This window comes from Palaemon carinicauda, chromosome 41 (genome assembly GCF_036898095.1).
Source record: "Palaemon carinicauda isolate YSFRI2023 chromosome 41, ASM3689809v2, whole genome shotgun sequence".
NCBI classification, from domain to species: Eukaryota; Metazoa; Arthropoda; class Malacostraca; order Decapoda; family Palaemonidae; genus Palaemon; species Palaemon carinicauda.
In genome coordinates, this window is record NC_090765.1 from 14,697,566 (window position 1) to 14,725,065 (window position 27,500).

Consider the following 27,500-nt stretch of genomic DNA (forward strand, 5'->3'; position numbering starts at 1 on the left):
GTAGCCCTGCCTAGCTCCACGCGCTGTTAGGCTTGGTCTTCCCATGTCTCTCTGTCTCTCTGTTCGTCCCTCCGTACTATCTTACGATTGATGTTATTATTATTATTGTTATTATTATTATCCAGCATTCCTTCCTCTTTTATTTACCTATTAGTTATATTATTATATTGTTATCCTAGTCTTTCCGTGTGATCCTTCCAGTCGTGGGTCTCTGTTCAGGTTGGTACACCTGTCCTCTGCCCCCACTAGTTAGCCTCCCTCTCCCCATCCGCCCGGCACCCCCACCCCAGGGTTGCCTTCCCTCTCTCTCTCTCGTCGAGTCGTAGAGTCAGCTGTTTTGCGTTACATTCTCTCCCCCGGGGCTTTCGCTTAACTCCGTTCTGGGCGGTTCCCGATAGTATTTGAGGCTTATTATTATACATTACCATACATTATATTGCTATTTTCCCCCTACCCTGCCGTAGCTGTTTCTTTCCGGCGACTCGATTGGCCATCAGTCGGCGGGAGGCATTCTGCTTGGTCTGTGGTATCATGTGTTTATATTACATATTTTCACATTCATTCCTGCTACTTCCTCCCGGTCCCGCACCTCACGGACCCATTATAGATCCCTCCACCCCCCTCCCTCTATGGTGTTCCGCACTTCACGGACTCCATGTGTTATTATTTCATTACGGGATTCCCGGTCGAGTTAATTAATCCTGTGTGCCGTCGATGGGTTTGACCCTCAACTTCCCCCCCCCTGTCCGCCTTCTCCGGTGGACTTTCATGAGCCCTGGGCGCTCTCGGTTGTCTCTCCGGAGCCAACGTTACCTGTAACCGCTTGGATTAATCTCCTCTATATATATTCACATGTTTATATATATATATTCCCTGTTCTCGACTTCCCCCCCTTTTCAAATACGATCACACTTACGGATTGACTTATTCTTATCTATATTACAGTCATAGTTTATCCTTTTCACCACGATAGTGATATAATTTAAGCCCCCGGAGCCTCCGGGCCCCTCTTGCTTATCTATAAGATACTCGTGTATCTTTTATTTTACAGACAGTACGCTGTGCAATGACGGCATGTTCGGCGGTCCTCCACCAACCCTGCGGCCACGATGTGTGCCGTTCACATGCCCACTGTACTGTTCTGGTAGATGATTTGATTGTTTGGCATCCGGACAATTGTGTAGTTTGCTACAAAATGACCTCCACTTTAACATCTGACACAGTGAGTGTAATTACTTTTAGCTATACTGTATTACAGACTTGGTAAGTGGAGTTACAATTAATTACAATTAATTACAATTAATTAATTTTAAGGACACTGTTCTTTGGACTCCTCGCATGACCTTCGATAGCTTCGTGTCTCCGAAGCCCCTGTTCCTTTTCCTTTTTTCTTCGGCATGATATTCCTTACCCTCGCTTATAGTCTGTTATCTTTCAGAGCTCTCAACTAGAAAAGAATACGGCTCAGGCGATCCTCAAAATCTGGATTGGCGGGTTCGCCCGTAATGTGAAGGCCATACAGCCTTATATCCTCTCTGAGGAATGGTGCTCTCGCCTTTACCCGCACGCAAAGACTTCGGCCGCGGTCCCCAAAGATTTGGCTGATCCTATCATTGAGAACATTGAATCCCTACTATTGGCCCCGGATCAAGAGGAGACAGGCGGGACGTTAACAGAGGACGTCGCTATCCTCAATTTAGACGTACAGCCCATGGCTCTGGATGAACCCGACACAGGTAGGGACATAGGTGAGTCAGGTGGGTCTCGGGCTAAGATTCCTCTCCTTAGCCTGACTTTTTTTTCTACCTCTGACCAATCTTCATTTCAAGGATTCCCGAGGACTCCCGGGGCTGATCTCAATCCCCGTCCTGTTGCCCTCAAGGTTAAGGCTCACTGCAGGCCTTTACACAAGACCCACAAATCTTCGAAGTCATCATCAGTGAAGTCGAAATCTTCTTCCACTAGAGTCTCTAAAGACTCAGTTGCTGTGCCCTCAACCTCTCAGGGAGTAGTCTCCATTCCGGCACCTGTTCCCCCCCGGCGGAATCATTTGACCCGAAGGAATTTTCGGAAAAGTTGTTCTCTCGTTTTGAAACAATGTTACAAGAGACAATGACTAATGTGGAGACCATGGTTCAGGGACTCATGCGTTCGGGGCTGTCACCACAGCAGCAATATCCCATCCCCGATGCCTCTAAGCTCCCACCTTTCAACAATAACAACCCTTGGCGGTTAGCGTTACATGCCCCCCTCTCGGATGGCATGGTATCCATAGAAGGTTTCGGAACTCGGCCTCTCGAGGACTACGAGTTCTACCCACCGGGTCTTGAATTTCCCTTCCCTGGCTATGCCCGCCTAACAGAGGAGGCTCTAATCTACCTGGATAAGGTCCCGAAAGAGACCGTGACCTTCCCTAAAGAACAAGCACAGTCTGTTTTGGTCCACATCTTCAATGAATGGGACTGTATGAATACAATGATCACAGCCTACAAGAGCTCGTATACTATGTTTGTGGTCAACGAGCATACCCCGACTCCATGCGCGACCAAGATCATGGAGATTGCCTATCAGGCTACCAAGGAGGAGAATCCCTTACCTCAACTCAGAGAGACGGACTTGACTTCCCTTCTCTTCCCGGGGGATAATGAATGTTGGCGGAACGCCCCATCTACCTTCTCGGTGGGCAAACTGAGCCCGGACTGTGCTTCGACGCAGTTCAGTGAACGCCTTCCCAAACTTCCGGAGTCTTTGATTAAATTCGAGTTTGACACCAGGTGTAGGCTCGGTAGGTCGATTAATTCAGTTACTCTTTCCGAATTGACCGTTGCCACTTACGACGAGGAACCTCTCTTTAAGGTCCTCACCAAATCCCTTTTGCAGACCTTATTGACTGACTCCTATGATTTTCATAATTCCAGGTTCCATTGCCGACGACATGTACTGTCTGAGGCTACGATTAGACACGAACCTAATAGGCTCATCAAAGCCCCAGTCTGGGGTCCGGATCTCTTCCCGGAGGACCTAGTGAATTCGGTTCTCAGCGAGGCAGCTAGAGCCAACCAAAGCCTCAAGGTTAGGTGGGGCCTAGTCCCTAAGAGGAAGTATGAGCCGGCTAGTACCCCAATCCGAGGTAGGAAAAGGCCTTCCACTCCTCGCAATTTAGACCTTCTCTTCAAGTGGTACAACCGGTCCCAGTTCAGTCTGTTCCTCAAGGTTCCCAGCCTTCTACCTCAAAGGGCCAACAACAACAACAGTACGTGTTGGTCCCTCAAGCCCAAGTCGCCTCGACTTCATTCACCACCTCCCCCGCCTTTAACTCCACGTGTGAATCTCGGGGTTCTTTCCATGGCTACCAGCGCCACAAGGGTTCCAGAGGTGCCTTTCGTGCCCGAGGTGGTGGAAGGGGTTCCCACCGAGGCAAGTCTTTCCGCGGAGGCAGGGGCGGCAAATCATCCTCCAACCATTGAGAACTCGCAGGTAGGAGGGAGGATGTACAAATTTTGGGACCACTGGAAGTTCAGCAATTGGGCTTCCAGCATAATCTCAAAAGGTCTGGGGTGGAGCTGGATTCAGGGACCCTCTCCACCGAACAGTTTCTACCAGCTTCCAACGGAAGAACTACATTCATTCACGAAGGATCTGTTGCAAAAGAACGCAATCCAAAGCATGCATCGCTTAAGATTTCAAGGTCGCTTATTCAGCGTGCCAAAAAAAGGCTCAGACAAACGAAGAGTAATCCTGGACCTGTCAAGTCTAAACTCCTTCATTCGTTGCGACAAATTCCACATGCTTACCGTCTCGCAGGTGCGGACCTTACTTCCCTGTGGGGCCGTCACCACCTCCATAGATCTTACAGATGCCTACTATCACGTTCCAATAGCAAGGCATTTTCGTCCGTTTCTGGCCTTCAAGCTAGGCAAACAAGCCTATGCATTCAAGGTGATGCCATTCGGCCTCAACATAGCGCCCAGAATCTTCGCCAAATTAGCAGAGACGGTAATTCAGGAACTTCGAACTCAGGGAATACAAATAGTGGCTTATCTCGACGATTGGCTGATCTGGTCGGACAATGTCCGGAACTGCCACATAGCAGCGAACAAGGTCCTCTCCTTCCTTTGACAATTAGGATTTCAGGTCAACCTCGAAAATCCCGCCTGGTCCCGGAGACCAAGTTTCAATGGCTGGGGCTACAATGGGACCTAAATTCCCATACATTGTGCCTCCCAAAAACCAAAAGGAAGGAAATAGCGAAGAATACGAAAGTTTCTCAGGGACAAGTTGACGTCCAGGAGGAACCAGGAGAGGATCCTGGGTTCCTTACAGTTCGCCTCGGTGACAGACATCGTCCTAAGGTCCAAACTAAAGGACATAAACAGAGTGTGGCGCTCCAGAGCAACCAAAAAACGTCAAGACAGGCGAGCTCGTCTTCCCCCAATCCTGAGAAAAAGTCTGCAGCCTTGGACGAAGATCAAAAATCTTTCCAAGTCGGTTCCCTTGCAACATCTGGCCCCGGGACTTGTCGTTCATACAGACGCCGCCTTAACAGGGTGGGGAGGTTACTCCCAACACAAGAAAGTCCAAGGGTTATGGTCACCGATCTTTCAACAAATGCACATCAACGTCCTAGAGGCCATGGCAGTCTTCCTCACTTTAAAACGTCTCAGCCCAGCCAGGAATCTCCATATCAGACTGGTCCTCGACAGTGCAGTCATAGTCCACTGCATCAACAGAGGAGGCTCCAGATCAGCCCACATAAACCACGTCATGTTGACGATTTTGTCCATGGCGGCATCGCACAAGTGGCATCTATCAGCAGTCCATCTAGCGGGAGTCCGGAATGTGGTGGCAGACGCACTTTCCCAGATGACTCCACTGGAGTCGGAATGGTCACTAGACAATCGATCCTTCCAGTGGATATTATCTCAAGTCCTGGGTCTCCAGGTGGACCTGTTTGCGACGGAGTCCAATTGCAAACTAAATTGTTACGTAGCCCCCAACCTGGACCCTCAGGCTTATGCCATGGACGCTATGTCACTAGATTGGAACACTTTGAAGACGATTTATCCGTTTCCTCCGATAAATCTCCTGCTGAAAGTTTTGCACAAACTCGGATCTTTCAAAGGTCGAGTGGCTCTGGTAGCCCCCAACTGGCCCAAGAGCAACTGGTTGCCCTTGTTACTAGAGCTAGGCCTCCGCCCCCGGTAGATTCCCAATCCTGTACTAACACAAGTAGTACAAACTCGCAATGTGTTAGCTTCCTCAAGGATTCTGAATGCCCTAACTTTATGGACTTCATGAAGTTCTCAGCTCAACAAGATGCAAACATCGATCCTCTGAATACCCTATTCCTGGAATCTGACAAAAGAGAATCCACCCTCCGTCAATATGACTCAGCTGTCAAGAAACTAGCAAAGTTTTTTAAAGATTCCCAAGTTGAGAAAATGACAATGAACCTAACTGTGACATTCTTCAGAACTCTTTGAATCGGGCCTGGCAGCCAATACCATTACTACGATCAAATTGGCTTTGAAAAAGATCTTCCATGTCGGCTTTGACATTGATCTGACGGATTCATATTTCTTATCCATTCCGAGAGCCTGTGCCAGATTAAAACCTTCAACTCGCCCTAGCGCAGTTTCCTGGTTTTTGAACGATGTTCTAAAGCTAGCCTCTGACACTTCGAATGAATCCTGTAACTATATGGCATTATTAAGAAAGACACTTTTTCTTTTGAGCCTCGCCTCTAGCTCCAGAATCTCAGAATTGTCAGCCTTATCTAGAGACCCAGGTCATATAGAGTTTCTCTCTTCGGGTGAGGTCCTTCTCTCCCCTAACAAAGTTTTCCTGGCTTAAAATGAGGACCCCCAAAACAGGTGGTCTCCCTGGAAGATTGTTCCACTTCCTCGGGATCCATCCCTGTGTCCAGTTACCACCCTGAAATCCTACTTAAGTAGAACTTCCACCACAACCACAGGGCCTTTATTTATTAGAGAACATGGAGGAACCATTACCCTTAAGGGAATCAGACAACAAATTCTTTATTTCATTAAACAAGCTAATCCTGAATCATTCCCACATGTCCATGATATTTGAGCTGTGGCTACTTCAATTAACTTTTTCCACCACATGAAATTTGATGAGCTCTCAAAATATACGTGTTGGAAGTCCCCTAAAGTTTTAAGCGCCACTACCTAAAACCTTTAGAAGCTCTTAAATTTGCCACAGTAGCAGCAGGGAATGTAGTTCTTCCTGAAGGTACCGAGTCCTTATCACAACGTCTTGCTCTATCCTCTTTCCCTCCTGCCTGGCTTACTTATTGTTCCTACCTGATTTTGTTTGTCCTTTACCATACACCCTTATGGTGTATTATTTTATTTTACATTGTGATCAATTTCCACGAATTGTTTTTGATTTCATCTGTCCTTGAAATTCACCGTGCTGATTTTATTTTTATTACACTAAGAATGTGTTTATGGATCTGCTTTTTGCTTGGTTTTACTTTCATCCCTTGATGGGATTGTTTACCATTTTTTATATTCATATTTATGTTGAATTCTTACCTACGGGTTACCTTGTTGAATTGTTTACCAAGCTTGTTTATCATTATTCATATCTATATTCAATGCTTACCTACGGGTTTCCTTTTTGTATTGATTACAATGTTTAATTATCACTTTTATATCCATGTTGATTACGTATTTACGGGATTCCTCATCCCTCCTGTTTGATATTAAACCACCATCTATGTTATTTTTGTGTTATTTTTCTCCCCAGGTAGTTAGCCATATTGGGTCCCTATTCTCTGGTACTATTTCACTGGGCGGCACAGGTCAGAGCCCAGAAAAGGGATTTTGACTTAGGAAAAATCTATTTCTGGGCGAGAGACCTGTGCCGTCCAGTGAACCCACCCGTCCCTCCCTGTCGGGCCCCAATCTGGGGTGCTATAGGAGTGACGTCACTGGCGTGGGTGGGATCGTTCGTAGTAGCATTTCAGAGCTAGGATGTTGATCTGCACCTCGCTGTTCGGGGATATTGACAGGAGATATCTAAATGGTGCAAGACATCTGGTTGTGATTTAATCACGCCCCAGTTATTTATACCGACACCTTAATAGGTGAGCGAGCTGGGTTCAACCTAGCATTCCTATACAATTTTTTCTCTGGTAAAATTCATAGCAGTTATTACCTTAGAAATGATGTAAAAGGAGCATTTCACTGGGCGGCAGAAGTCTCTCGCCCAGAAATAGATTTTTCCTACGTCAAAATCCCTTTTTTAGCTTTTTTGATAGAATCACTATTATCGTCTTTGCTTTCTGACACTTCTCTTTTGGAGAAATATCTATCCAAAGAAGCCTGTTTCTGACGATTTATCAACATATTTCTAAAATGACTCATACACTTGTCATTAACACACTGCATAAGACGACTTGTGTGAAGTTTTTCTGGGTGTTTCTTTTCAATGAAACTCGTAAGGTTTTCATACCAACCGATAGCTTCCCTTATTTCTGACGATGTCGTTTCTTCAGTGTCTTGACCCCCCCCCCCATCCTCGCCACCACTAGAGCTGTGCTCTTCTTGAATGATGGTCAACTGTATTGCCTCCAACTCTTTTAAGTCTTCAGTTGTAAGCTCCTCCCGGTGCTCCTCGATAAGGTTATGGACATCAGCCTCATCGACAACAAGCCCCATGGACCTCCCAATTGAAATTATTTCCTCAGGAGCAGGATCATCAACGCCCTCGTCTTCGGTTGAGGGATCGAAACCTTCATAGTCTTGTTCTGCTACAGCAGCTGGCCACAGTTTCTTCCATGAGGAGTTAAAGGTGCTCCATGAAACCTCATTCCAAGCTGTGTCGATCATCTTCAGGCATTGAACGGTGTCAAGATGCCCCTTCCAAAATTCCCGGACGGTGAGTTGAGTGCTTTCGGTCACTTCGAAGCTTCTTTTGAACAGATGCTTCGTGTAAAGCTTCTTGAAGTTGGCAATCACTTGCTGGTCCATAGGCTGGAGGAGAGGGGTGCTGTTTGGTGGCAGATAGAGAACCTTAATGAAGGAGAAGTTAGGATGAATGATGTCCTCGAGGCCAAGAGGGTGAGCAGGGTCATTGTCCAGTACCAGGAGACATTTGAGAGGGAGATAGTTCTCTTCTAAATAGTTCTTGACAGCAGGACCGAAGCAGACGTTTATCCACTCAATAAATATGGTCCTCGTGACCTAGGCCTTAGCATTAGACTTCCAAAATACCGAGAGCCTCTCCTTCGTGATATTTTGTGCCTTGAAGGCACGAGGATTTTCTGAGGGGTATACCAGTAGGGGCTTAATTTTTAAGTCCCCTCTGGCATTTGCACAAAATGCGTGCGTAAGTCTGTCCTTCGTCTGTTTATGGCCAGGAAGTTTCCTTTCTTCAGCTGTGATGTATGTACGGCGGGGCATTTTCTTCTAGAAAAGGCCAGTTTCATCACAGTTAAACACTTGCTGAGGAATGTAGCCTAATCTGGAAATTCTCAACGTGGGGTCTCGCATCATGCAATGACTGCTTCTGGAATGGTTCTACAGGAAACTTGTTAATTGTAGCACGTAGAGAGCAGTTATAACAGCTCTGCCGCCCACGTATCCTACCCTATCCCTTTTCCTTGTCTCATACCCCTTATCCTTGTCTCATATCCCTTATCCTTCGAGACAAGGTTAACTCTTCGGGGAAGGATAACCGTAGCTTGTTATTAACACATACCTAATTTATACTCAATATCTCTTGGGATATTTGCTCGAGAGGTTAGAATGCTGTGCTACCGTCAAGGTAAATTTTCTCAGGTATATCACTCGCAGAAATATCCCAAGTAGAAAGCTGTTATTGAGGAACTTCCATCTGGATGACATGGCTATCTCACCCAAAAATAGTTTTTTCTTATGTCAAAATCTGTTTTCCCTTCCTTACTGGGCTACTTTACCTTTTGGAGCCCAAGAGTGCATGTAGCTTCCTGCTTTTCCAACTAGGGTTATAGATTGGCTAGTAATAACAATAATAGCAATAATAAGAATAATACAACTATTAATATTATTATTATTATTATTGTTATTATTTTTATAATTGCTCTTCATGATGTTAGCATTTGAGACATTGTATAACAGAATATAAGTTTTGGGGAAGTAAGGATTGTTCAGGAAAGGATAATTTAACAGGTAGAAATATTTACTATTTGAAATATAGGGTACTTACTTGAAGATGGTGAAGTAAAGTTTGTTGGGTTAGAAAAATTATTATTGTGTGAAGAATAAGGTACGCTGAAAGCCCCAGTGATAATGGAGGATCGTATTTCTGTCTAGGGGCTTTGATATCAGGGAAGGTGGCTGGATCTCCTAAGCGAGGTGTTCCAGGAGACCATCCAGGTCCAAAGAAAATAGCTTTAAAAGAATCTCTCCAGTTGGTCATACCCTTAGCTTTCTGGTAGAGGTGTTTGAAGTAGTAAAACTGCAAAAAGAAATAATTTTTCTTTTCACTAATATCCCAATATAGTTTTTGTACATAGAATTTGGTATAGTATGCATGAAAATACAGTATAGAAACCAGTTATCAACACTTACTTCCATGTAAACAGGGTTGTGCGTTTGTGGTTGATCAGTGAGTCCATAGACAATTTCGTCATCAGTTTTCTCGGCTTCAAACGTACCAAATATACGATCCCAGAGGATGAAGACGCTGGCATAATTTTTGTCTAGGCACCACTTGTTTGAACCTGTATAATAAAAGTAACTATTTGAATCAAAATCATGCAAGATACATTCTGAACTTTAATTGAATTGAAAAAGAGTACACTTTCCTCTTGTCTGGAAATTATTATGCTGTTCTCGTTAATTCCTGAAAAAGTAGATAGCTAGTGGACAGCTACTGGGTCATTGCATTAATGATAAAAACATGGTTAATGCTAAAATCTTTGAAACAGTAACTACAGAACTATATTCTCTACTTATGGTACCTGGTAGAATAACTTTCTGAAATCAAATGGAATGTTTTAAGTTTATGGTAGAAGCTTGTCTTCTCAGAATTAGTAAAAAAGCCAGAACTTTACAATAACCTTAGGTGTATTAATTGCTATATCAGACAATGTAAAACTAACCAAACTCATTGTCTTTATACCTGGGCTCCAAAGTGTGCTTGTTGGCAGAAAATAGCCACTCCACGTGTGTGGCATATTTTGAAGTTCACTTTTTTCCTTTTACTCCCCTGAGCTTCACTATTTCAGTTTTTTCATGCATGTAACCAGTTTTTGTGTTTAAATAGCTTTCATTGTGTTCTTAATCCATTGGTAATCGGCATTTTCTTATTTGTTCTGATTTTGAGCAAGGCAGTTTTATATAGTTATTGCTTTATTTTCGTTACAGGTAAGTTTCCTGGTGCTGCTACTGCTGAATGTAAGTTTTTACCTTTGCTTGTATTGCCATTCTGTTTATGGATTGTTGATATAATGCTGAAGTGCCACTGTATATCAAACTCCAATTGATGTAATGTGGAATAATATTTGTTTAGTTATCATGTGTGTTTGTTGTTTCAGATGTTCCGACACTAAATACAAACCCTTTCACTATTTATGGGATTATACTTTGGGCAAAGTTGGAAGACAAGCCAAAAGACTTTTAGCAAGGTGTAATCACCCCATTGCTAGTTATTTGGGGGGGGGAGGGGGGGGGTTTAGGGGTAGTAACCAGTTATCCCACTCACACACACCTGTGTTGTCGCGTCACTTTTGCATTCTGCTTGGTCAAAAACGGATATTGTCTGTCCACCTACCAACGCATTTGACTGACATTTTGACTTATACCTTGTTCCAACACTAAATACAAATTCTTTGCTATTTATAGGAATTACTTTCTGCGAAGCTGGAAGACTAGCCATAAAGACTTTTAAGCGAGGTATAACTCACAACCTGCTATTTAGTGGGGGTAGCCACCCCTCCGTTCACTCTCACACCAGTGTGTGTAGCTTGCCTTCTCTTTTGGCTTGGTTGAGGACGGACATTTCAACTCTCTACCTCCCAACAGACTTGATTAATTCCTCTCTTTCTTTTCAGGTATGTGTTGCTTCTTCCTGCCGTTCATAGGGAGGTCCTGTTCGGGACCTGAAGGACGCTCCTGTGGGACCTTCATGTCCTCCGCCGAGACCGACCCCATTCGTTGTATTAGGCCAGTTAAGGACAGCATTGTGATCAGGATAACACCTGCGATGAATGCCGGAAGTGGTCTTCCTCTCAATTGGAGAGGTTTGGGTGCCAACACAAGGAGAAGTCCAAGAGAGATTCTTTGCCTTCGGGTTATTCTTCAAAGACGAAGAAACCTCAGATCTCCTCCTTGACCCACGATCTCTTCCTGAAGCTCCTGCTCGATCGGTCTCTTATAAGGATTGATCGAGTAGGTGTCTTGATCAGCTAACAGTTCCAGGAACGAAGCTGCTTCTCCTAGAGAAGAAACTCCTCCTCCGCCTTCATGGGAATCCTTTTCTCTTTCTGATTTGATATAGCGTTGGGCATTGCTGGGGGTTGCAGGTCCACTTTCGAAGGATGTTTTGTTAGAACTTCTACAGCTGAGGGCTGAGGGGAGACATTCTCTGGTTTCCTCAGGGGTAGAAGCCTGTGAGTACACTGTACTGTAATGTGGTTGACGCTCTTGTTGTTTGCGAAGCCCATCTGTAGCCCTTTCCCGCTTCTCCTGCTGCTCTTGCAAAATTCTCTGGTCTTTCCCTTTTAGAGGAAGGGGTTGATCAAGGACCTAGGCCTACTAGACGCGGCCACGCCGCCTCGTCTTCCATTCTTTCGCAGTTTGACAACCCTGCCGAGGATCACCGCCGAGACCAGCACACCTGCTCACCACTCTAGTGCCGACTTATTGTGGATGACAAGACTCCTTGCCATCACAGTCTCTCCTATTTGTCAAGGGATCAAAGTCCTCTTCCCCCAACCAGACGTTTGTCATTGCCCTCTGTCATGAGACTGTGCTTGAACTCCAAAGAACAACGATCATCTTGCCACTTTCCTGCTCAAAATTGTTTTGTATTTCTGTACATACAGTAATACCTTGAGTTACGAGTTTAATCCGTTCCTGGACCGAGCTTGTATTTCAATTTGCTCGTATCTCAGATGAATTTTTCCCATATAAAATAACTAAAAACAAATTAATCCGTTCCCATCCTCTGAAAAAAAACCCTAAAAACAGTATATTACAGAGGAAAAATATGTTTTTAATGGTTGTAATCAACATCCTACGCTAACAAAATAACAAATAGCTATGAACTGGTTATGAAATGTAACATTATCTTGGAGTTCTTACCTTCGAGACATACGGTAGCGGCTAACGGCAGTGTGTGCGACGGAGGAGGAGGGGGAGAGGACGGGGAGGAGGGAAACTTGACGGCAACACGTTCGGTACGCAACACTTTTGTAACACTACGTAACATAACCTTAACTTTAAATTCAACTTAAATGAAATTTAACTTTAAATTTAACTTAAATGAAATTAGCTTACCGTACACACACCTAAAAATAAAATGTTGATCTTACGTTACACTAAATTAAATTTAACTTAAATGAAATTAGCTTACCGTACACACACCTAAAAATAAAATGTTGATCTTACGTTACACTAAATTTAATTCTACATTTTGTTTTCATTTTAATTTTTTTACTTTTCTTCTTCTTCTGGCTTGGCTCTTTTTGCCTCGCTTTCAATTGCTCTTTTTGACAGCCTTTTTAAAAGGAACCTATCTAGGGATGTTTGCTTTTGTCTCCCCTTCAAAATGTTGCGAAAATGACGCACACAAGTGTCGTCACACAAGGCTAACGCATGACCACTTGCTAACTTGTCCTGGTGCCTCTTTTCCATAAAATTAGAAAACTCCTGCCCTTTCGCTAACATGTCTTTGATTTCTGCAGTAGAAAGGTGGCCCTCATCTTCCACCTCCTCCTCGCTACTGAGCTGCAACACCTGCGATTGTTGTATCTCCTGGAGCTCGATCAACTCCTGTGTCGTGAGCTCTTTCTGATGCTCCTCGACAAGGTCGTTCACATCTTCTTCGTCTACCTTCAGCCCCATGGACTTTCCAACAGACATGATTTCATCCATCACAACACGTACGGCGTCATCAGGGTCTGTCGTATCGAACCCTTCCAAGTCTCTCTCAGCGACAGAAGCTGGGCACACTCTCTTCCACGCTGAATTAAGAGTTTGTCTTGTGACACCCTGCCATGCATCGTCAATAATTTTCAAACAATGTACGATGTTGAAATGTTCCTTCCAAAATTCCCGAAGGATGAGATTGGTGTTGTCTGCGATATCGAAGCATTTCCTGAATAAATGCTTTTTGTACAGTTTCTTGAAGTTAGAAATAACTTATAAGTCCATGGGCTGGAGGAGTGGCTTGGTGTTGGGCAGGAGATAAAGGACCTTGATGAACCTGAATTCATTAAGAATGTCCCCTTTGAGATCAGGAGGGGGACCAGGGGCATTGTCGAGGACCAAGAGACATTTCAATGGCAGGTTTTTCTCCGCCAAATATTTTTTGACTGCCGTACCAAAGTAAAGATTAACCCATTCTGTGAATAAATGCCGGGTAACCCAAGCCTTGGCATTAGTGCGCCACATCACTTGCAGTTTTTCATTCAAGATCTATGGCTCTTGAAAGCACGTGGGTTTTCAGAGTGGTACACTAGCAGTGCCTTGACCTTACAGTCACTGCTGGCATTGGCACACAAGACTAGAGTTAACCGGTCCTTCATGGCTTTATGGCCCGATAGTCTCTTCTCCTCTGCTGTGATGAAAGTCCTGGGAATTTTCTTCCTAAAAAGGCCAGTTTCATCGCAGTTGAAGACTTGTTGGGGGATTTAGCCATGTTGGGCGATAACCGAGGCAAAGGTTGTGACGAAGTCCGCCGCGGCTTTCGCGTCGGAACTTGCTGCTTCCCCATGCCTCTCAACCAAGTGTATCCCAATCAGTTTCTTGAAATTATCCTGCCAGCCACGACTGGCTTTGAAGGTTTCCGCTGGCGTCAAAGTCTCCGCTTTCTTGGCTGCTTGCTTCGCTTTCAAGTCGTCATAGATTCTTCTGACCTTCTCACACGTCTCAGTCACGCTATCTCCCGCCAACTGTTTCTCCTTTATCCAGATCAAAAGAAGCCTCTCCATCTCGCCCTGAATATCACTACGCAGCTTGGAAAGGATGGTTACTCCTTTGGAAGGCTTGGTGCTCTTTATAGCATCCTTCTGCTTGAGGATGGTACATATAGTTGATGTACTCCTCTCATATTGGCGCGCCAGCTCAGTCACTCTTACGCCACTAATGTTTTGCGATTATTTCATTCTTCATCTCATTGTCATCTTGTGCTTTTTCTTTTCACTACTGTACCCTAGTTTGCACTCGCTTGCTTTGTACCCATTGTTCATTTAATTAATTGTGCACTGATTCACGCAAATACAGTGAACCCTCGCTAATTCGCGGTTCGACCATCGCGGATTCACCACTTCGCGGGTTTTTTCCATAACCCATATATATATATATATACATATCGCGGATTTTCCGGAAATTTCGAAAATACTGCGATATCTGAAGACCCCAAATACGATATTTCGTTTCCTGTAATTCCATTAATACTGTAATTAGTAATATCTGCTCTTACTGATTGTTCATTGCATTACATATGATATATAATTCAGCACAGAAAGAAATAAAACACGAAAAGAGAATGTGATCATACGATAATTCAGTACTGTATACAGTACGTAGTAAAATTAAATCGAACATGAAACGCAAATCAGATGCAGTCATACCATATTAGAATGGTGTAAGGCTGCTGATGGCTACTACTGTACTACAAATGTAATGGATGTGCTTCTTTTCCATGAATCTTTTGTATGTATACGTACGTAGTACTGCATCCAATAATATTCTTTGTTGCAAAAATCACATTTCGAATAAGCGTACGAGAGAGAGAGAGAGAGAGAGAGAGAGAGAGAGAGAGAGAGAGAGAGAGAGAGAGAGAGAGAGAGACACATCCTACAAAAGAATAAAATAGCATACGTAAAGCTATCATTATTATTGTTATTATTATTGTTGTTGTTGTTAATAAAATTATTATTGTTATTATTATTATCATTATTATTATTATTACTGTATTATCATTATTTATTATTATTGTTATTAATACTGTACGTACAGTATACGGGGGGTATCTTGTACTTTGAGTTGGTAACCTACGCATCATATAAGACGGGTTGTGATTGGTTCAAGCGCTGATAGATGACGAATCAGAACTCAAGTTTTGTTATCTAGCCTGTGATTGGTGTTTTGCCCGCATCTCCAGCTTCCAGCCTCTGTTCGCGGTCACTTTCTCTTACGCCGTATCGCTGAGTAGACGTTCTTAAATTTGTGAACTTTAATCTGTGCTGTGTGCGACTGTTTCAAGTTGAACTTTTTATTGAACTTTCTGTGTAAATCCTACTGTACAATGGCTCCCAAGCGTTCTGCTTCTACTTAGGCTGGTAGTGAGCCTAAACGCCACCGAAGGATGATGACGATTGCTGAGAAGGTGACGCTTCTCGATATGTTGAAAGACGGTAGAAGGTACGTGGTCGCAGCGCGCCATTTTGGAATCAACGAATCCACTGTTCGCTATATCAAGAAGGACGAGGCGAACATTAGAAAGACGGCTGCAATCACCTTTAGCAGATCAGCGAAGCGAGTCGTTACAATGCGTAATAAAACGATCGTACGCATGGAAGGTGCTTTAGCTGTGTGGATTGCCGACTGCCGGAAGAAGAACATAGCATTGGATACGAACACCATCCGAACAAAGGCTTTGAGTTTGTATGAGAATTTTGCGGCAAAGGAACCTCAAGACGACGACGGCAACCATGCTGAAGAAGATGATGATGCAGATGAACCTTAACCAGGGACATCCACTGATTCCCAGCCTCAGAAACAACGTTTTTCCGCCAGCAAAGGATGGTTCGCGAAGTTTCAGAAACGCTTCGCCCTGAAAAGCGTTTCCCTGCATGGCGAGGCTGCTTCGGCTGACACTGCCGCTGCTGAAACTTACGTGAACCAGACGTTCAAGAATATTATCGCCGAAGGTGGATACAAGACGGAACAAGTGTTTAATATGGATGAGACAGGCTTGTTTTGGAAGAGAATGCCTGCTGTTCAAAGAGGAAGCCAAAGCCTCTGGCTTTAAAGCATTCAAGGATCGCGTTACCCTCGTGATGTGTGGCAATGCTGCTGGATTTTTGCTAAAGCCGGGGCTTATTTATAAGTCGAAAAATCCTCGCGCTTTGAAAAATAAGAATAAGAATCTCCTTCCCGTGTACTGGATGCATAATCCAAAAGCATGGATTACAAAGATGCTGACCTCCAACTGGTTCCACCAGTGTTTCATCCCGCAAGTCAATGAATATCTCATAGAGAAGGACTTGCCATTCAAGATCCTTCTCCTTATGGATAATGCAGGTGGACACGCAACTGACCTGTCGCGTGAGGGCGTTCAGGTTGAGTTCCTGCCACCCAACACCACGTCATTAATTCAACCGATGGACCAGGGGGTTATCAGGGCGTTCAAGGCCCTCTACACGAAGAATACCTTGGCGGACCTCGTTGCGTGTGTGGATGCTGCCCAAGATGATGAGGATGAAGATTTTAAATTGAAGGCGTACTGGCGGCAGTACACCATAGCCACGTGCCTGAAGAATATTCAGAAGGCACTGCAAGAGATGAAACCTGCAACTGTGAATGCGAGCTGGAAGAAGTTGTGGCCCCAGATTGTTTACGACGACGATGGATTTACTCCGTCGGAAATCCAACACTCTGCAATACGCAAATCTGTGCAGTTGGCTGCCATAATTGGAGGTGACGGGTTTGGCGACATGACGACTGAAGACGTCGACGAGTTGTTGGACTGCCATTCCCAGCCCCTAACTGACGCAGACCTAGAAGACCTGACGAAATCGGCAAGCGAAGAAGAGAGTGAAACCCAGGAAGAGACCCAAGAAAATGTCGAAGAAACAGGCTTAACACTAGAACGGCTTGCCAAAGTCTGCAACCATATAAAGGAGGTGAAAGAAATGTTGCAAGAGTGGGACGAGGATATGGTTCGTTCTATGCAATTCTCCAACAAGGTTGATGACATCATGACTCCCTACAGGATGCTCTTAGATTGAAAAAAGAAGCAGCGGCAGCAACTTCCGATCACAATGTTCTTCCAGCCTCGCAAAAAATAGCCAGTTCCTCCTGCTAGTACGCCTTCGGAAGAAATCGAAGAAGTTGAAGAGGTGTCCCAGGAAAAGACACCTCCGTCTGAAGAGACGTAAAATACTATCATTGGCTGCACAGTAGAAGACATCATCAGCTTCATCATCATCATTTCTACTGTGCAGCAAATTCATCGCCATCATCATTCAAGTTGTTATTGAACTTCTTTCGTGGTGAGTACAGTAACAATCTTTATTTTTTACTTTAATATTCTAACATTTTAATATTTGTGCCTGTTTTATAGTTTAGTACTGTATGCATTAAGTTAAAGGGAAGGTTTTAAAAGTCTACATGTTGTAACCTATCATATTTTATTTTTTTTAAATTTACATTTACGTATGTAAAACAATCTCTCTCTCTCTCTCTCTCTCTCTCTCTCTCTCTCTCTCTCTCTCTCTCTCTCTCTCTCTCTCTCTCTCTCTCTCTCTCTCGTAAATTGATTTTTTTTGTTTAAAATTTACATTTACAGTATGTACGTAAAACAATCTCTCTCTCTCTCTCTCTCTCTCTCTCTCTCTCTCTCTCTCTCTCTCTCTCTCTCTCTCTCATAAATTGTTTTCCTGCTTTGCAATGTACAATATGTACTGTACAGTACTGTATGATTTTATATAGATACGGTAAATTATATTTGTAATAACATATTTTGTAAATGCTTTTACTGTAAATATCATTATTTATCACTTTCATCATGCGCATTAAATGCCTTCTTTGTTCTGAGCGTGGTTGTTTACCGAGCGTACAGTACTTTATGACGCTGTCATTTCAGGCGGCGTCATAAAGAAAAACATTTCATTTGGAAGTCCTAAGAAAAATTAAGATAACAAAATACACATACTGTATAATCAATATAATCGATGCAAAAACTAACCTATACATATGTGTACACTAAATGAGTTTGTTTCTTCATTATGATCAGAGATGAACGTAAACAAAACATTGGTTGCCATTTTTTATCCTGCTTTTTAGCGTGTTTAGGAAACGCATGATATAAAATCGCCCTTAAGATTTGTGCCTGTTTTAGTTTAGGGTACTGTAGTACATGCATTAAGTGTTCTGTACATTAAAGGGTAGTTTGTTAACAGTACTACGTACAAGGGAAGGTTTTAAAAGTCCGAATATACATGTTAAATAAATAGGTAAATATGGTGTCACTACTTCGCGGATTTTCACCTATCGCGGCCGGGTCTGGAACCTATCTACCGCGATAAACGAGGGTTCACTGTAGCACGTAAAAAACGAAAAAGTATGGCCGATACTCGGGGATAACTTTATGCAACGGAGATCCGACGGGAAAGACCAAGCGATGCTGTCCTTGTGAGCAGCCTCTCGCACACGCTGCCACCTGGCGGCTGCATAGGGAACTAATGTACCTCGTATCTCAAATTTTTCCTTGTATCTCAGAATGAAAATTTTCTTGGAACTCTCCTCGTATCTCAATTCTCTCTATGTTGGGATGCTCGTATCTCAAGGTATTACTGTACATATATATATATTCATTTTTTTTTCAATGGCGTGGATGTTTCTACATCTGTTATTGCCGCTGGCGTGGAGGTTTCTACATCCGTTATTGCTGTCTGCTTTGATGAATGAGAGGAGGTATCACGATTGAGAGGTGTTTGCATTCAAAGCTATACAGTATATTAGTGTTGTGGATGATTTCAGCCATCCCATAGATGGTTTGGACCTTTTTGCCGGTGCTATTCTCAAGGGTTGGGTCTTTGGAATCCAGTTGGATCCAATGCTTGGGGTAGGACTCTTGGGTGGAAGCTCATCATTATAGACATGGGGAGGATGATTCCATATTTTATTGGTCTCAGTCCTAACAGGTGGGTTCAGCTTACTCCTGTGCCTCTATATCTGTTTTGGTGCTATCCTTCATGTAGGGTTTGGAGTGGAGCATCTGAGAAGTATACTCTCATTGTGCTGATAGTGGAGAGTGCAAATTTCTTCTCCGACGTATGATACTCTTATTAATATTCTCAAGCAGGTAAATCTCCCAACTCGCTCACAAACACCAAACTACTCACTCTAAAATGGATCCTTCTAATGACAAACCCCCTTCCCCTGGATATGCTGACTCTCCCCTGGCATTGTTGACACCCTCAAGGAAAATTCTGCTGATGACTTAGGAACAAAAAAGGACCACTTATGCAATGTCCAGAAGTATGATAGTAATGTGAGAAAATTGAAAGTCATTCATATTTGTGATTTACCAATAAGCTATCATTATGAAGCGTTATGGATGACTTTTAAAACTTATGGTAAGTTTACTGAAATAAGAAAGAATTTCAAGGAAGAATATGGAAAATGGGAAGCATAGTTTGCTTTAATGATCATGAAGAGGCCTTTATAGTGATTTCTGAAATTTCCAAATTAAAAATTGACAATAGTGCGATTACTGGAGCATCATGTAATGCTGCTCCTGGAAATCTTGATATATATTGAACGTTCGAGTGACTGGTATCACACCGAATCTGTGGACACACAAATAAAATTTTTATCGGAAAAAAGTCTAATCCACTAATATGGCTTATTGCAACCTCAAAGGGAGAAGACTATGATTATTTTAAATTTAGCAAACTAATGCCAAAGAAAGTAGGCAATATATAACATGGAGATATTTGTAGATTTGGCAAGAAATCCATCTTAATTTATGCCAAATCTAGAACTCAGTCTTTTATGCTAATTAATATGAAGATGGAAGCAAATTTAATGGTAGATATCAAACTGCATTTGAATTTTAGTTATGGAAGAAGAGTAATGTTTTAGAAAGACCTTTGATTTTAGTGAGGATAAAATCTTGGATGTGTGTCCTAAAGAAATACGTTAGGTTCATAAGATTCCCAGAACCTCCATGATTATTATAACATTTGAAAACCATGATGTACCCTCTTATGTATACTGTACATAGAAAATGAGAGAATACCAGTTCGTCTTTACCAACAGAAACCTTTGCACTGTTACAAGGGTATGCAAAAACATAAACATTTGTGACAATTGTTCGATTCTGAGCGTGGACCCTGCACTTCTGTCACAAAGTCCACTAATTGTAACCAAAAACACAAAGCAACTTGTAAGAAATATCCTCAATATGAAATAGAAGAAGCAGCTGTTCAGAAGTCAGATGCAGAGCATATCAGTGTGGGATATGCTTGGCGACTGCTAAGCAAGACCAAAAGCTATGCCAAAGCCTTAAAATCTAAGGCTGTAGGACATCCAGAGAGAACTATAACATCAGCTAGACAAGATAATGGAAAACTTCCTTTTCCTAAACAATGCTTTAAGGCTAGCACCATGCCGCCTCTGTTAAATTCGGTGTCTATCGTCAAAGGCACCACCCATTTCCTCTGAATCTGCTGCACCTTGGAGGAACAGCCGAAGGCTTCCATCTCGGGTAGCATCATTGCCAGATTTAGGGGAGAAATCCCATTCTAGAGAGCTATTGGATGCACCTATCATAATGGAGGTGCATAATCCCAATGGATCTCCATCTCTCATTTGAAAAAGAGGGAGACCACCATCCCTCTCCCCTCCAATGAGAAATCCAAAATTGTCTATTGCAAATAGGTACAATATTTTATCTGATAAAGATGATGAACCTTCAAAAAACTTGAATCAATTAAAAATCAAGTTGAGGCTCACCATTCCCCCTCAAGAATTAGGTAAAAAGAAAATTGAAAAGGCAAATGTAATACCTAATTTATCAAGACCCTCTCTAAAGAAGTCTGCAGGAAATAATGTTAAATCAAAAACTGCCAATGGGAAGACCTCATCCAAGATGTCTTCCAGAAATAATTCATAGTTTTCTCCTCCATTTTACAATGGAATTGTCAGGGTTTAAGAGCCAAATATGAAGAACTTAAGCTCCTCATTCATGAGCACTCCCCTATAGTTGTAGTCTACAGGAAAGCAAGTTTGATGCTAACACACCCTGTCCTCGAGAGAGTGTTAGCTATAGGACACCATATGATCAACAAATAGGGAGCTACGGCGGAAATCTTACATACATTCACTAAGATGTTCCCCAAATATCTTTACCCATTTGTACCCCTTGGCAGGCAGTGGTTGTACAAATTGATGTAGGGAGAGAATACACAATTTGCTCTCTTTATTTGCCTCCTAATGACATCTCGTATAATGATATAATAGAGGTGATTCAACAACTCTCTAAACCTTTTCTCTTGTTTGGGGATTTAAATAGTAGACATCTTTCATGGGGTGATGTTTTAGCAGACACAAGGGGCAACATTATATCATTAATTGTGGAAAACGAGGTTGTGGGACTAAATACAGGAAAGCCCATGCACTTTCATGTTCAGACAGGTACCTTGTCGTGCATTGACCTATCAATCGCAAGCTCTAATTGCCTTCTCAATTTGATTTCGATTGGAGGACATTAGATGATGGTAGTAGGTTGGCCAGGGCACCAGCCACCCGTGTGATACTACCGCTAGAGAGTTATGGGGTCCTTTGACTGGCCAGACAGTACTACATTGGATCCTTCTCTCTGGTTACGGTTCACTTTCACTTTGCCTACACATATACCGAATAGTCTGGCATACTCTTTACAGATTCTCCTCTGTCCTCATACACCTGACAACACTGAGATTACCAAACAATTCTTCTTCTCCCAAGGGGTTAACTGCACTGTAATTGTTCAGTGGCTACTTTCCTCTTGTTAAGGGTAGAAGACTCTTTAGCTATGGTAAGCAGCTCTTCTAGGAGAAGGATGCTCCAAAATCAAACCATTGTTCTCTAGTCTTGGATAGTGCTATAGCCTCTGTACCATGGTCTTCTGCTGTCTTGGGTTAGTTCTCTTGCTTGAGGGTACACTCGGGCACACTATTCTATTTGGTTTCTCTTCCTCTTGTTTTGTTAAAGTTTTTATTGTTTATATAGGAAATATTTATTTAGATGATGTTACTGTTCTTAAAATATTTAATTTTTCCTTTCTTCACTGGGCTATTTTCCCTGTTGGGGCCCCTGGGCTATTTTCCCCGTTGGGGCCCCTGGGCTATTTTCCCTGTTCGGGCCCCTGGGCTATTTTCCCTGTTGGGGCCCCTGGGCTATTTTCCCTGCTGGGGCCCCTGGGTTATTTTCCCTTTTGGGGCCCCTGGGCTTATAGCATTCCTGCTTTTCCAACTTGGGTTGTAGCTTAGCAAGTAATAATAATAATAATAATAATAATAATAATAATAATAATAATAATAATAATTATAGTAATCATGCACTAACCATTATAAACACCAACAATGGTCTCGGAATGTACTGCTGATTTTATTTTATGTCTTTGAATACCTGACGTATGTGGCCAATCAAATCTTAAGGTATATTTTTCAATGTGTTTTTTCTAGTGTCATAAGAAGGTGGTTCCTTACCTAATGTCTTTGCCCTATTGTAAAAACACCATGACGTGGGGCCTTTCGGACATGTTTTATGACCACCTGGGTTTTTGTCACATGATGTCATATGGAAATATGTTGCCCAAACTGCTGGCCTTATGATATCTACATTTGTGTTAGTATGACTTCTCGGGGCCCTTCCATAACATGATCGAATGTATTCAATGAGTTTTTGTGTTAGGAGATTTCTTCCAGAAAGTAAGCTTATTTTTCTAAGCTTTCCAGTTTTAGTAGTCGTTATCTCGCTCAACTCTCTCTTTATCTTCATCAATCGAAAACCCATCCTCTTTTCAGCATGGTTTATACATTCCTCTTTGCTTACTTTGACAGTTCTATATGAGCCTTCTCCATTATTTAGTTGACATATAGCTTTATAAGCACTAGAGTCCATGTCACTGACAATAGTTGCACACCGAAAACCAAGATTTTCCGATCGAGATCACATTGTAACTGGTTGCTCTCCTTCCATGGATCCTGATTTACCATCAAAATTTTTCCCACACCTACAAGGTTTTTCTCTTTTCTTAGAGTGCACTTCAAAATCTATTACTGTACCTGTAAATACTTCGATAACAAAATCAACCCCCGATAACAAAACCAACTCCCATGTGTGACTTATTCCCACAGGTAAGCCAGGTGCCATCAAAAGACACATCAATGTTTATAGCATTATCTTCGTCTGGCACTGCGCCAATTTTGTTTACATAAAAATCAAATACAAACTTATAAGCCTTAGCCTGTAATTTATCGAAATGTTTTTTATTGACTTTGAAAAAATACTTGCTGTGTCTAGAATATGATCCAACACTAAGTGGGGCACTGCCAATGAAACTTCCCCTTTTCTGTTGCCCTGCACAACCAATGCCATTATTCAATGAATGGTAAACTTCTCGCAAATTATTGTATTAGAATTGCTGATGCTTTTTTTCTTCTCTATAATATTTTGGGGGCTTGGTTTAGTACACTTACATGAATTGCACACGACTTCAAAGGTAGTATCCCATCTGTCCTTGTTGGTGACTATTTCTATGCTATATTTTTTACATTTTCTCTTTGGACATTTATACTACACTTGCAATTGCCTTTAGCTGTTCATTACTTATGCAATGAATGTCATAATATTTCTTTCTGATTCACCTCATCCTCGTCTACTGACATCAGCTGTGATCGAATTTCTGGAGGAGAAATGCAGACATCCTCATTCAAAGTAGGCCTTCTTGTTTTTGTTCCTTTATTATACCTATTATCTTCATTATTGGCTGATGATGATGATGCAGTAACCTCCTCATAGACAGGCTCCTCAACAACACTTCCATTTGGCTTATTTGCTCATGTTCACTTAGTAATGACGAATCCCTTTGTTCACTTGGTAATGATGACTCGGTAATCTGCGGGTCACTTGTCACCATCATCACTTCACTGCTGCCAGACTTGCCATCACTCTCATCTACTTTACGCTTATTTGCCCATCTAAATTGAGATGCCACTATCACATTTCTCCTTCTGGCAGCTAAAGACCTTCTTTTGTGTTTGGTCATTATGGAAAATTAATCAAGTACCCGATATTTGGAATATAAACAAAACCATTCGAAGTGTAAACATTGAAAAACTGGCACGTATACACACTTCAGCTTTATGAGTGCTACTGAACTGATTCGAAAGTGTTCCATTACCACGTCGGTGACTTAGAGATATATGTTTGCCAGAAGTATGACGGTAACGAAAAAAAAAAATATGAAATAATTGGTGTACATCAAAATCAATGCACAAGATGAACTTACATAGTCTGCTTTGGCAGATGACGCAGTTAGGATGATGTAACCATTTAAAAACCACTATATCTTCTATATAAGAATTATTGCCAGAAACTTCTTGACGGCGTACTACATGTTTGGCCATAAAAGTAATATCTCAATTTTCCGTATCGAAAGTTTATATGTCCATACCCATAGCGGATGCTTCCCTAAACTTGTCAAGCCCTTGGTGTAATCCCCTCCATTTAGCCAAGAAATCCTGAAGGTGCAGTTTATCGACAATCCCCACTTTCTGATTGGACGTCTGCTGCTAAGAGGGAAAACGTCTTTGTCCTCCCTCGTCTCTCAGCCCAATTCCTTCTACCTCGTCATCTGCTGTGGGGTTGTTTCGTTCAGCTTGCTGTCGTAAGACGTAGAAGGAGAGGCCCCTTCACCGTTATCTGCCGCTTTCTCAGAACCTTGACAAGGATGTCATCAGCTCTCCTTGGGATCCTCCTTCCCCATCTGTTCAGAGACGTACACTTATGTCCTCAAAAGATGAATTTGCCAGAACTTTTCATGTAGAGGACGAAAGGAATCGTTAGAGAATTAAGAGACTGTGTGTCCTTCCCTCCGCTCTTGCATGTGGACTTCTGTTCACACTTGCTCTCCTAGCAAGATGCAATCACTTGTTAAATTTTCTCTACAATTTGGGTGTGCTTATCACTTTTTTGGTATGCAACAGCATATGACCAGTCCACAGTTCAGGGAACCTCACCCCTCAATGTGATGCCCTCAGACAAGGATTCCTCATGTGCAGTCCATGACACAAAGGCTATCACGAGCTGCTCTTCTCAAGATTGATCTTCCAATAAATTGCACTCTCATTCTTGGGCAAGGTCCCCCATTCGTTCCCTCCCTTTGGAAAGCTCACAAACACTGTATAAGAGGAGTTCAGAGGTCAGTGCACAAGAGGTCGATGGACAAGACTGGATAAACCGGCCAATCTTGAAGAAAGAGATTCACTGAACTCACATCGGGCTAGTACTTGTAGAATTCACTCTCGTAGACACTCTTCAAGCAACAGGTATCCTCGAGCTTATCATGGGTCATCATTATAAGGGTTCAGGCAGCCCAAGGACTCTTCAGTCTGTAGGCTCATAAGTGGTCACTGAAGAATGCAAAGGAACTTTTGGCTAGCCATAACTTGCACGAGTATAATTGGCAACAAACTCAGCTGGTAAGGATAAGTGGTTAGAGCAGAGTGATCCCTTCATTCTCAATTGGTGAAGAGCCTTTTGAGTTTGTAGGGTTCTATAATGATAGGTATATTCGCAATGAGACTTGACAGATAACTCCTGATCTACTGTTCACCAGTCCCAGATCAGACAGCAGCATTAGAGGACGCTTTTCAACTTTTTATGCTTTTTCGGTGTTCTGCCGGATTTGAAGGGTGGTGAAAAGTTGTTAACTACTACAAACTTCAAGATAATAATGCTAGTCCCCAAGCAGTCATGAAGAATGGTACATGGACCTCTTGAAACATTCAGCAGAGATTTCATGATGACTACTTAATAGGCTCAAACTACCTTGCCGGCTTCATCTGCAGACATACCACAACTCCGTAACGTCCCTGTTACTTAGCAGGTGGAGACGATCCAGCGTCCCCTCCGAGTGCAAGATTTTTCACGAGGCACTGTGCAGATGTCTGAAAATCTCAGAAAGTCCTCCACGACAGTCTACTAGGGAATGTGGGATATCATCAGCAATTGGTGTTGTAGAAAGGGTAGTTCTTCACTTGGAGCCCCTATTCAGCAGATTGCAGATGTCCTTGTTTTCTTGTTCAGAGAGAACAAGCGTTGAGCCAAGTCCTTAAACTGAGGGACGTAGACCTTTCCTCTACATAGGAAATGTCGATTCTCATGAGTAACTTCAAGCAGTTCTGAGATCCATGAAGAGAGCCCTTTACGAACCTTTGAAGCAGGCATCCAAAAAGGACACTCAACACAAAAGACAGTCATCGTACTTGCCCTGACTTCAAGGAAAATAGTAGGAGAGCTGCATGATTTATCTTGTCTTATTAGTTGTTCTGAGGGGGTAGAGAAAAGTTACTCTTTCCTTCGTCCCTGAGTTTGTTGTGAAAACTCAAAATCCTGCTGTATATGACTAAAGGTTAGAATCTGTCTCAATTGTCTCCCTTAAAGAAGCAAGCAACAATCCAAAGGATTTACATCTTTGTCCTATGAGGGCACTCAGATGATACCAGAAACGGACTCAACCCTTCAGATCATGACTTTAAAATGTATTTATCAGTTTTGGTAGGCTTATTAAGATCTCCAGAAACACTATTTCCTTTTCGCTTCGTGAGGTGATAAATAGAGCACAAACCTATGCAGCAGGCGAGCTGAAGGAACTGGCACAAGCACATACTCTGGAGGTCAGGTGTGTTGATGTTATGTTAGTCTACAGGAAGAACCTGTAAGTGAGTTAAGTCTTGCAAGCCAGAGTCTGGAAAGGACAAACTGCTCACAAGTCATTCAATACACATTCTTTAGGACCTGGGGTAATTGGTTAGCATGGAGTGTAGTATACCAAGCTCTCTCCTATAACGAAAAACATAGTGTCCAAGGTAGCTGATGCAACATCAGTCTAAGATGAGAGTCAGAATGTATGGCCTTTTTTTCTCTTTTCTTTCTCCTTCTATGGAGTGCAGAGGTTAAACCTACATGTCGCTGGAATGAACCTTGAAGCATGTATGCTTCCATACTGAATAACTATCTATTTTAAATTAAGATAGAGAAGTGTTTCCCCCTCATCTTCCTGACAAGGAGGAGGATGAACAACAATGTAAAACAATCGATCTACCTTCTCTAACATGGCAGATATCCTATCATTTTGATGAGACCGCCATTAACAGACTAAATACGGCGCTCTCACGAGCGTTTGGGCGAAAAAATTTCCGATGCCTAACAACGAGTTTACTGGTTTCGCGGCCGACAAGACCACTGTATCCAACCCAACCGTGACCTTGCCCACTGAACAACACGCCAACCTGGTGAACATCAAGCTCCCGCTATTCTCAC

General features: G+C 42.6%; 1 protein-coding gene and 1 pseudogene across 1 annotated transcript in view; both read right to left on the reverse strand.

Moving 5' to 3' along the window:
• Positions 1-27,500, reverse strand: part of LOC137632616 (alkylglycerol monooxygenase-like) — a 75,472-nt gene that overhangs the window by 17,197 nt on the left and 30,775 nt on the right. Inside the window, exons 6-7 of the mRNA XM_068364666.1 lie at positions 9,582-9,733; positions 9,217-9,468 (exon numbers count right to left, since the gene is read on the reverse strand). Coding sequence (XP_068220767.1) covers positions 9,217-9,468; positions 9,582-9,733 — 404 coding nt within the window. The remainder of the gene's footprint in view (positions 1-9,216; positions 9,469-9,581; positions 9,734-27,500) is intronic.
• Positions 22,560-24,222, reverse strand: LOC137632211 (uncharacterized; annotated as a pseudogene).